This window comes from Elgaria multicarinata, chromosome 10, assembly GCF_023053635.1.
Source record: "Elgaria multicarinata webbii isolate HBS135686 ecotype San Diego chromosome 10, rElgMul1.1.pri, whole genome shotgun sequence".
Classification (NCBI taxonomy): Eukaryota; Metazoa; Chordata; class Lepidosauria; order Squamata; family Anguidae; genus Elgaria; species Elgaria multicarinata.
Window position 1 is genome coordinate 65,577,192 of NC_086180.1, and position 12,352 is coordinate 65,589,543.

Genomic DNA, 12,352 nt, shown 5'->3' on the forward strand with positions numbered 1-12,352 from the left:
GCTACCTATGTCCTGGTCATGTCTTCCTTAATTTGATGTTTTAGGTAATCTTTTAAGATATATTATACAGAATATAGAACTATAAGCCTTGAAAAGTTGTGGAAAAGGCAAAATATATCAAATAAAGATCTGTACCAGTAGTGTGATAACAGCTACCAAGATTAAAATGATTTATAAGTACCCAGGGAGAAACAGAAGATTTTCTCTTCAAAGATTTCAGGTTGATGCCTACAGCAGTTTTAATGTTTCTTTACTTTTTAACTTTTGTTCTCTAAGTAGGCATAGTCTCAAACACTACAAACATGATAGCATTCATTACGAAAATTATTTTACTTGCGCTGTAATTTTTTATATTCTGTTTTATCAGAATCATGGTACTAACTGCAATGTCATGGTATTTTGAGTTTAATAGGATAGTTACATTTCTATTTTGTTTTATTCAAGTGCCCAATGTAAAGTATGATGTCTCTAGAGCTACGTAACAGATTCAACATTATTTACTCAGCACAACTGTATATTTTTCAGTTCTTCCAGATGAAGCTAAAGATATGACTACCACAGCAAAGAAAACTATAAAAGAGAAAAAATAACAGCACAACAGGCAGTAAAACCAAACATCACTTCACTGTGGGTTGTTCAAGTTTGCTCTTATGAATACAGCTGCCAAAACACTATTAGAAGAGGCCAAACCTTCCTTGAAAAATCTGTGTCATCCATATTAAAGTCTACAGTGAGATTACTTTTGTGAATAATACGAGGAAGATGGAGGCTGAAAATAGGAAAAGGTATTAGGTTCTGGTCTTCAGTTCATTTTGCCATTAGAGGCATGTCAGGTTATTTAGCACAAGAGAGGGCAGTGTCTCCCTTTGAATCTCCTAATAGTGGGGAAAGCACTGGAATTCAGGAAATAACAAGAATAAGAAGGCAACACAACATGTCAAAACTATCTGACCTAGCAGCGAAGCAGTTAAATAGATTTTTTTACTCTGAATGTTAACTTTTGTAAGATTTAACCTTTAGCAACATGATTAGGAATTTGCAAATGCAATAGAACGAATGTTAATCTGCCAGGTTAAAGTGATAGCACTTCAAAAATAACTTCCTAATCTGTTCAATGTTTGCCACCGCCTTGCTGACCAGAGAGTACCAAAAAGAGATAGAGAAAATACATATAAAATAACTGAGCGGAAAGACTGAGGAAGAACAGAAATCAACGTTTGGGAAAGAGCTAGGGAAGGAGGGAGGGTGCATAATAAGAACACGGGGCGGCTAAGCAACTAGATATTTGCATCTTGAGGGTGCAGGCCACAGGACCCATCTGAAACCAAAGGGGGAATGCTGAAAGGAATATAATGGAAGAAAGAGACCGCAAGAAACAAACCCTTTCCTAGACCATCATTGTGTTGTCCCTTTAGGCCTGCACCACACTTACATCCATTAAGAATACTAAGCAAAAATCTTAAACCTTTTGAAATGCCTGAACCAGAGGCCCATATTACACATACAGCAGAACAAGGAGGTAACACTTCACTCTGGACTGTAACCACTGCAACTAGGAACTTGTATGTTTCAATGCTGGTCTATTAAAAATCTCCAAGCAAAGAAAAAAAAAACATTCCAGGGGAGAGTTTTAGGTTGAGAGCCTCTCAATGACATTCTGGCTTTCTAGACGCAAAAAAGGTTTTTTGGGGGAGGGTGGATAGAGAAGCCTTCATTCAAGCCTACATAGAATATTCAAGGAAGAGCTTTATCACTTGATGCTGTTGCTTCTATGAACTAAGCCAGAGGCTCTGATGTTGACAAGTCAAAGCTATTTCTGTGGCAAAAAACATGCTTCCCCACATCCCCACACCCACCCCAAGTCTGATGTAGTCTCAAAGAACATAACCGAACTTGCATGAGTGCATAGGGCATAAAAATATAGGAAATAAAAAGCTTATATGAAGCCACTTCTGGATAATTACTTATCCAAAAACAGTGTCTTCCCTTCCTTCAGTTTTTGATTTGTTTATATGGTCAGTGAATTAATTCAGAGCATGCCACTCTCCTTTAAGAGAGAAAAGGCTTGCTGAACCAGACATGTAAAGAGTTACTTGACATTTTTACAGATCTGAATACTTAAGACATGCATTTGCCACCACATGCAGAGGATATTTTTATTAATTTGTTATTAAATATATTATCCTTGATAGTGACCATCTAATAGGTAAATATTCTCATAAGATGGTGCTGGGGTCACCGGAGAGAGAGTGAGTTGCCTCTGCTGTAGCAGGAATTTAACTTGCTCCTTTGCCTGCTGTAACAATCCAGGACAATTTTGTCCCACAGCAGGTGCGAGAAGACAGATGAGATGGTTGTTGCCTCAAAGGATCAAGCAGTGCTCTGCCTCATTCTTTGCCCCAGAGCTGTTAAAGCAAAACTGTTTCCTTCACATCTGGTACTGGCAACTGTACATGGTGTCAATCTATTGAAGATTCCTAATCAAATGCAAATCTCTCATAGTCTACTTCTATGACTAATCAAGAATGCTAAGGACAAATACTGTTACACAAGGGCTCCTACTGCGTTCTCTCCAACATTCCTGAACTGTGAGGTTAAATGAAATGTTCAAAATGTGCCCTGAATGGGGGTGGGCGGGGGGGGGGGGGAATCCACTATATTTCAGACTGGAGGCAAAAGTGTATTTCAAAGCCCTGAGGCCCTTTCAGTTGAATTCCCTCTGGCACATTCCTCTGATATATTGAAAGGGACGATTCTGTTGATCATACCCTTGGCAGTGTTACTACTCTGGCATTATGACACCCTGGAGATTTCTGCATGCCAGAAAAATACCCAACTCCTCTGCATTTATAACTGAGGCTTTATAAATTGTGCTTAGATCCTTTCAAGAGGAGCCAAGTGCTAAAAGTTTGTGGATGAAAGTTACAGAGATTTTTTTTTTTAAAAAAGCAACTGTTAAGGTTTCAATATGTCATACAGTTCAAGAGAGTGTATTGTATTTCGGAGCACTGTATCACAGTAGAATTCCATACAGTAGTTACAATAGCGTTAGTGTCTCATTTCTGAAATTTCTATCTGGGAATTTAAGGAGTAATTTTATGATATAATGTATAGAAAACAAGAACTCTTTGGTTCTAACTTACAGTCAGTAGGGAGTCTTTTGGGAACCTCAATACACCTGATAAGAAATCCCTTATTTGAGAACTACAAATCCACATACAGGTGGGGAAACCTGTGGCCATCCAGATGTTGTTGGAATATAACTCCCATCATCCCTGGTCTTTGGTCATGCTGGCTGAGGCTTATGGGAGCTGGAGTCCAACAACATTTGGAGAGTAGCAGGCTCCCCATTCCTGCTTTAAAGGAAACACATTTATTTATTTTTTGCACCTTAGTTAATCCCAAGGCCTGTTCAGATATGGGGAGGGGTGGGTGGGGAGAAAATATTCAATCTGGTAAGACTCTCAGTCACATATAGCCTCTCCCCCCACTCATTCACTGTGGGGAGAAACTTGGTTGTAGGATTTGTTTTTTATGGCACCTCCAAAATACTGCAACTGAAAACTATCATCTCATTTAAGGGCAGATGAAGAGGGTTCAGTAAAGCGTCACATTCAAATAAAGGTGTCTCAGCCTTTCTGGACATGTTTCAGTATGTGCAAGATTCCAAAGCTACGTTGAGATTCTTCCTTGGTAGAATGAATGGGCCGCAAAGAACAGTTGCATACTAGCAAATGGCATTTGTGTTTAGAAATAAGTTCAGTGTGATTGAGACATATTTACTTGGAAGTAAGTCCCACAGAGTTCAATGGGACTCCTATCGTAAATAAGCGTGCAAAGAATTGTGCTAATTTGTGGCATCCATAAATATTTATCTTTTAAAGCTTTTAGCCTTACCTTCTAAATCTATTTCTATCTTTAACAAACATTTAAGTAGCTAACAACAGCAAAAGAGTCAACAAACCACACTATAATTACAGTAGCAGACTAAAAACAGCTTAGACATCAAAGAGGCAAATTATTGTTTTACAGCAAAAGGGTAACAAAGTTTTGAGGTCCTATCAACAGCTGCAGCAGACCAACTCCCTGGCACTAAACTGATCCTGAAGGTCTCCTGAGAGAGCCAGGCCTTCACCAGGCCTCAAAAAGTACATATCAAAGAGTCCAAACAAGCCAACATGGGGAGGACATTCCACAGGGCTGGTACCACAACTGTTGCACTTCAGTTGGCAGGGCGACATGGAGAAGACTTCAGATGTGGACTGGATGTGTGTGCTCTTTGGAACAGATGTAGTTTTCAGTTTAGTTTAAAAGTATATCAGCATGCTATGTAGCAGGGCTAGGCAACCTGCTGCCCTCCAGATATTTTGGACTAGAAATTCTATCAGTCCGCAGCCAGCATGACCAATGGCCAGGAATTATGGGAGTTGTAGTCCAAAGCATCAGGTTGCCTATCCCTGCGAAATGGTTGAGAGTGCTTTGGAAGAACATGGGGGCTGGGAATGCAATCCCCCAAATGATGCCTCTGCACTCGGGGTGGTGTTCCTTACCCAGTAAGGACCTACATCCTGCAACTGAATACCAGAGCACTCTGTGCAGCTTACTCCTACATAGCATGATGGCCAAATCACCGCAGATTTGATGCCATCTGCTCTTCCAAATAGAGGATTCTTGACACATAACATTTCCCCCCTTATACAAATCTCATATTTATTTATTTACAATATTTATATACCGCTCCCCATTCAAAATTTCAGAGCGGTGTACAAGATAAAATAAAATAAAAACAGAATAAAACACCTTAAAATGGATTTTTAAAAGAAGCAAAATGAAAAGTGAACCGTGAACTGTGGCTGGTCATTAAGGAAAGGCTTCCTGGTACAATGACGTTTTCAGGAGGTGCCAAAAGGAATACAAAGTTGGCGCCTGCCTGACCTCCAGAGGCAGGGAATTCCATAGGAGGGGGGCCACCACGTTGAAGGCTCTGCCCCTGGTGGACTCAAATCGGAGGATGGGTCTATGTGGAACCATGCCCTCGGATGACCTCAGTGACCGGGCAGGTAGGTAGGGGGGAAGGGGCTCTCTCAGGTATCTTGGTCCCAAGTTGTTTAGGGCTTAGTACAAGAACCTTAAACCTGGCTCGGTAGCAAATAGGCAGCCAGTGCAGTTCCCTCAGCAGTGGAGTTACATGCTGGAAAGGGGCAGGTCCAGACAACAGCCAAGCTGAAGCATTCTGCACTAGCTCCAGCTTCCGGAGCAGCTTTGAGGGCAGCCTCACATAGAGTGCATTGCAGTAATCCAATCTTGAGGTTACTAATGCCTGTACCACCATGATCAAGCTATATTTGTCTTGGGGATGGGAAGGAGTTGCACAGGTGAGGTGCAATGCAAAGGCTTAGGTTGCTGTAAGTCAGAAGCAGCACCTTCTGTGACATGGCAGTAAACAAAGCTGAGCCAGGTGGCTTTTGCGGCAAAATGAGCACCGTTTTCCGGGTTCTCCTTTCTCATACTCTTTCCAAGTTTTCAGTGTGCGATGCTGCAGAACAAGGCTGATGGAGCTAAACTGATTCATGTCCTTTGTTCAAGGCTAACTAGCCACCCAGCTAGGTGGAATGAAGGGAAACTGTCTGTGGTGAGCCATAGCTGGAAGAACGCACCTGATCACAGCCAGAGATAAAAAGCTGAGAGGAGCGAGGGGGGGGGGGGCGTGGGGGAGAGAAGAACAGCACATGGAGTGATTGAACAACTAAGTACAGAAAGAGTAAAACGCACTGCTGAAAACCACTCTTCAGAGTATATTTTTGGGAGACTAGCCAAGTTCTCACCTAGCAGAAATCACATAAAGACAGGAAGCCTAATCCTATTCCAAACCTGCTTCTATTTATGTTCTGTGTCCAGCTACAGAAAGGACACTCAAGGTATAATTAAGTATATACATGACTTAGATCTACAAGTCCAATTATATTTGAGGGCTGCTTCTTAAAATATGTTTTGGATTTGGTAAAACTAAAAAACCTACACCGCTTGTAGTTTTAAATGGCACATACCCAAAACTCACAATTTTCTCTCTTTTGATGCAACTAAAACCCTTAGGTTCACTCTGTCACAATTTTTGCATTTATTGAAACGCTTTGTCTTCATGACTCAAATTTCTTTCCTTGGTTTTAAATTCTTCAGTTCGCCTAATCTATTCCACTTGTCATTATGATCACATTATTTCACTTTTCTGTCCCCTAAATGGGCTCCCTTTTTCTTCTTGTATTCTTTTTAAGCTTCTTCTTATTGAATTTCAAACGTCTTTATTCTGTGGTATCCCCCACCCCAATCCTCTGTAAACTTGAAATACATCTTCTATTCTCCTTTCTTCTTTGTGGCGCCCAAAGACCACACTTAAATCCATCTGGCTCCTTTTATTGATGTATTTAAACCCTTGAATAAGACTAGCCTCTTCTTTACTCTGTTTTCCCTTCACGTTGCATCATCACCATTTCCCTTCCCTTGTGTCTACTGCCTTTTCATAGATTGCCAAGCCTGAGGATAAGGGGTTGTGTCTTTTACTTTGTTTTATGTACTGTGCCTAGTTTATACAGGCATCCTAGAAATAAGAATATAACCTTCATTATGGATTGGTCTTTTGACAGCTACTAAAGAGGAGAGCTGTAAGCCTCTGAATACTAGTTGTGGTGAGGCAAAGAGCACAAGATGCCTTCATGCCCTGATCGTGTGCTTCTCAGGAGGCATCTGGCTGGCCACAGTTAAGAACAGAATGCTGGACTAGATGGTCTTATCCAGCAATATTCCTTAGACATGCTCAATAATTCAAATTGCTTTGCCCAGCAAAACATATGCAAGGGCAATCAGGAAAGGAGCAGATCCTGACTGTATGGGCAGTATATAAAAGGCAGGAGCCACACTATGGTATTGAAGTGCACTGACACCTGTTGGGGCCCATTGACACATACCATATACTGCTTACATGACTGGACGGGGTTGCACTCTCCCTAAAGGATCGGGTCCGTAGTCTGGGGGTGCTCTTGGATCCAGAACTGTCACTTGAGGCACAGGTGAATTCAGTGGCAAAGAGTACCTTTTATCAGCTTAGGCTGATATACCAACTACACCCTTAAGTTTTAAACTTAAAACTTAAATTTAAATTTTGCTGTTTTAATTCTGTATTTTAATCCTGTATCAATTTCTGCTGTGTGGTTTTATCCTGGTTGTGCTTTTTATATTGTATTTTGTATTTGGGTTTTTAGATGGTTGGTTGTTTTATTATGTTCCTCATGGTTTTAATTTTTGTGAACCACCCAGAGAGCTTCGGCTATTGGGCGGTATAAAAATGTAATAAATAAATAAAAAAAAATATCCTGCTTGGTGTAGATGTGTCATGGGCCTCAACAGGTGTCAGGGCACTTCAGTACTGCTATAAAGCAGTCGTGTGGCTCCTGCCTTTTATATACCTCTTTCATACTGCTTTCATATTGGTGTAGATGAGCACTATGTGTGTTGTTGAGAAAAGCAGGATTTAAATATGCATCAATCTCAGGCAGCAGAACCAGGGTTCAAGCGGTATTGCAAGAAGCAGCCCTGAGGTAACAGACATTTCCTTAACAGAATGCAGAACGCAGGCCATCTGTTTCAGCATAGCTTACTGGAGCAACTGCCGGACGTGACGAAAGACTGGCTAGCTAGCTGCTTTTCTATATCAGCTCAATGGGCTTGGAGGGCCTAGCATGGCTATGTATTTAGTCTAGGGCATCAGACTCAGTCTCTCATTAGGCAGCTTGATGTCCCCCTGACACAGACCACAGATTGTATACTGAAAAAGACTGGGCATCTGAAATGGCTCTTCAACCAGAAAGTAATTATTCAATTCATGAAGCACACCACTGCAAATCCTCCCCAAGACACTCAAAAAAGGCAGATATATAAACCACTTGATACCAAATAAAAACCATTTTAAGGCCACACAGAAGCCATTAATGTACATCCAGAAGTCCTCAGCTATTTCCTTAATGGGATTACAACAGGCATACTGTAAACACAAGAAATACGGGGTAGAAATTACTGTTAGAAATAAAACACTGGGGCCTCTACCATCCGTGCCAGTGTGCTAAAGATGCCAACTGTCCTCAGCAGACACATTCATTCTGGTAATGGATTTCCCATCTCTTTCATCCCCACCTGCTCCAATTCATAAGTTGGCAATACACTTAAACCTTATTTATTGAAAGATGGTAAAGAAAGCATACCAGATTTAAATTATTTAAACAGACAGTCTGTTTGGGAAAAATACTTTAGTTTTCAAACATATTTAACATTATTGGTCATTCTAAAAATTCTTTTAACACTTATATAGCCCAAACATTAAGTTGCTGCAAACTGGTGACATTTTATTACTTTGTCAGCATCTGCCTTGGCATTGTTAAGATCAATCAACATTTTGCAGGAAAGTCTGATTTGGTGGAGTTCAAATCCCACATTCATTCCTATGGCCATGGTTTGTTGTTTTCCTAAAATCACACCGTTAAACTACAATGTCTCCTCCTGTAAAGCTGATAAAATCTTTTATAACCTCAACTCATGTCCAACAGCTATATATTTATTCCCGTCGGAGATGGAATCCCACTTGCCATTAAGTTGGGATTTTACTATTCTAACAATAGAAAGGACATTTACAACTCATGAAGAATAAGAAATGCATTCACTGCCCCTGGCTGAATAATCTCTCATCATTACGCTTCTATGTGCTTTTGGCAGGGGCTAAAAAAGAAAAGAAAAAGAGATGCAATGGCGTACAGTGCTCAGTGGAATATATTAGTTGTGCACTAATGCACTGGGACTAAGCCTACCACCAGAATTGTTATACTTGTAAATCATTATTAAAAAAATACCTTTTATATATCAGTTTGTGCAGCATGGTGTTGTGTTTGTTTGGGTTCAGTATTTTTAGTTTATCTTCACTCCAGGGTATAATATCTGGTAAAGCAGCTTCTGCTGCTCTGTGCTTTTGCCTCTGATGGGCATATGTAAAATTATAGGAGTGGGGAGAACTGGTCAAAATGACTAGTACTAAATTGTAGTGTTGGCAAGATGGTAAACACTGTAAACAAACAGAAATGAGCAAGTCTTGTAGCATGTAGCAAAAGATTGAGGACACGATGAAGGTGGAATGACAGTACAAAGTAGAGGATGACATAGCTTGGCAAGGAAAGGCTTTGAGAAGATGTGGATTTTGAAGAGAGGGTTAAAAGAGGAAAGAGGAGACGCTATCCTAGGCATAGTGAAAGGCTGAACAGAAGGTAAAAAGAATTAGACCCAGTGTAATGGCTAGTATAGAATCTTGCGCTTGGACATAGTGATCTCAGGTCAAATCTGGTTTAACACTGAAATGGGATATTTTGAACTGTCAGCCTAGCCATGCCCATAGAGGTGGCCATAAGAAACACAAAATGCCATGAAATCATATAAAACCTGTCTCTATCTTTTCAGTACTAGAGATCCAATTTGTAAAGCTTAAAAAAACAATAAAAGGAATAAACACTAAAAGATTATGCATGAAATTATATTTCTTCAGTGCCTTGGGATTAACTGTAGTCTGCTAAAAACAAAGCAAAAAAACTGACAAACCCAGTTTTGCTATACAAATCTGCTTTGGCCACACAAGACTTGTTTGAACTCTTGTTGCCATCTAATAATTTTGCTGTAAAAGGGACCAATTTAGACTTGTGTGAAAGAATCCATTAAATATAATTCAGATCAAAGTTTTGTGACAGGGGTACAGAAACAACTTTGTATTCTGTTTTGTGCAAACTTGTCCTGTCCTAATGATGATTTAACCAGGTCCTTTAACATATTTTGAATCACAATGATAGTATCAAGCTGTACATACCTAGAAAACGGCACATTTTTGCCTGTTACTTACTCAAAAAAAGTTGTCCATCCAGTCTCATCACTTTTAGTTGCCAGGAGTCCGCTGTTGCCATGATATGTAAATAAGACTAGCTCCTGTCCTTGGGCTGTCATACTTTTCAGACATCCATTGGTTCCTATAGTTAACCAGATGACTTGGTTGTCAGGAGATACAACCCTTACTGGCATCCGGTTGGGATCCCGTCTAATACGAAGCGTATTTCCATTGCTGTCAGTTACTGCAGTGATATCGTTGTCATTACTGTAGCTAAAATTGTACAAATAGTCTCCAGTGACTAAACTCATAGTGTACTGATGAGTGCCATTGACATCAAAGATGTAGAGTTCCTGATCAGTTGGAGAGGCAACTTCATAAAAATTCATTGAATTCAGCAACGGTTTGTTCTTTGACACAGCTCGTATCCGAATATTTCCAAGATCCGCAATGTACAATGTTCCATCAGGCGAAACAGCTAAGGAAGATGGGGCATTAAGTTTGGCATCTTTAGCATAACCATCACCGTTTTGGTAGCAGTCACAGTTAGCATCATTTTTGCAATCACACTCGGAAGGTATTCCAGCAACTAATGAGATCTCTCCATCAGTTGTGACTTGCCTTATTCTGTTAATCTTTTTTTCATCAGTCTCTGTAATGTAAAGCACCCCATTATAAGATACAGAAATAGCTGTGGCTGATTCTAAAGTGGTCTGTACTGCATGTTTCCCTACGGTGTATTCCACTCCAGGAACCTGGCAATGCATGGGCCTTCCAGCAGCAATACGGACTTGCCGATTTTCAGTAATCTGAAGAACAACATTGTTATCCAACACATATATGGAGTTGTCCATTGGGTTGATAGCCAAATCTGTCGGCCACTCCAGACGCACCTAAACAAAGGAAAAGATCAGCTTTTATTATTTATTATTATTTATTTACATAGCACCATCAATGTACATGGTGCTGTACAGATAACACAGTAAATAGCAAGACCCTGCCGCATAGGCTTACAATCTAATAAGTTGTAGTAAACAATAAAGAGGGAAGGAGAATGCAAACAGGCACAGGGAAGTGTAAACAGGCACAGGGTAGGGCAAAACCAACAGTGTAAAGTCAGAACAAACTCAGTATTTGAAGGCTATAGGGAAAAGAAAAGTTTTGAGCGGAGTCTTAAAAGCAGTGATTGAGTTTGTAGTTCTCAAGTGTTCTGGAAGAGCGTTCCAGGCGTAAGGGGCAGCAGAAGAAAAAGGACGAAGCCGAGTAAGGGAAGTGGAGGTCCTTGGGCAGGCGAGAAATAGAAAGGCATATATAGAAGTAAATGCAGCAATCTAAATGATAAAACCAAAGGTGAAGTCAGTCAGGCTTACTATAGGAAAATATATAGGTTTGGAAACACTATAACTTGATCCTAAAAGCATTATTTGGATTTACATTCCACTGAGTAAAATGGGATAGAGAGGGAATCCTAATCCCTTGGAAAAATCCTAGCACATTTTTACAAGTAATGGTCCTGATCCAGTGAATGTTAAAGCAATCTCAAGTGGGCTTGGGAGAAGATGGTGTATTGCTGCCAAAGCTCTGCTTGCTCCCACCAGCCAGGGAAGTTGTTGGGTATGAGTGGACTCACCTCTGTCCCCATCACTGGTGGCTTTATTGCGTTTCCCTTGCTATTATTTCCAACGGGAAGGAAATGCTTAAGACATCCTGAGGCTAGCCAACCTGAAATTCCATCTCATCCTAACCTTTCCCAGATAGCCATTCAAGAAGTTAGGGTTATTCTCTATGTCCCACTGAAAGCAATGGCAATTAAGTTAACTGGTCTAAATTGATGCATTATTTTTAATGGGACCTAGTCATGACTAATTTTAGCTCAGGGTGACATTTGGCATTTAGAAATATGTGATATAAAATGTTGCACTCTCAACTAAAGGTAGGATCTTATTCCAAGATGACACAGCAACTTCTCAGATTACTACATACTTCATCTACCAAAACAATAAAAATTCTTGCCCAAGAAATCAGCAGAAAAAGTTTCTCTGGCGTATATATATATAGAAAATAAAATTACATGGTATGCAGAATAACAGACTAGAGACATTAGTAGAATATCATATTAAAAGTATCAGAATGCCAACACTTTTCTAATATATTTTCTGCTCCAGTTATATTTTACTATAGCTCTTCTTTTATTTTTATACTATAATTATGCTGTTTTCAACTGTCCATAAAATGTAGTATAGAAGTAGACATAAAAGTACATTTATAGATTATAATATTGATTCTTACATTCTTGGAATATGATTATTATAAGGATATATTGTAAATGTATTCAATTCACTACTGCTCAATACTCAGAAGTAAGTACCACTGGTTTCAACACAATGTATTTCATGTAAGTATGCTTAAACCCTCATCCAATCAGGCAGGGTTACAAAGTGACCC

At 39.9% G+C, this 12,352-nt stretch overlaps 1 protein-coding gene across 1 annotated transcript in view; it reads right to left on the reverse strand.

Annotated features, from left to right (window-relative positions):
• Positions 1–12,352, reverse strand: part of TENM3 (teneurin transmembrane protein 3) — a 177,359-nt gene that overhangs the window by 25,133 nt on the left and 139,874 nt on the right. The window contains exon 21 of the mRNA XM_063136114.1: positions 9,926–10,800. Coding sequence (XP_062992184.1) covers positions 9,926–10,800 — 875 coding nt within the window. The remainder of the gene's footprint in view (positions 1–9,925; positions 10,801–12,352) is intronic.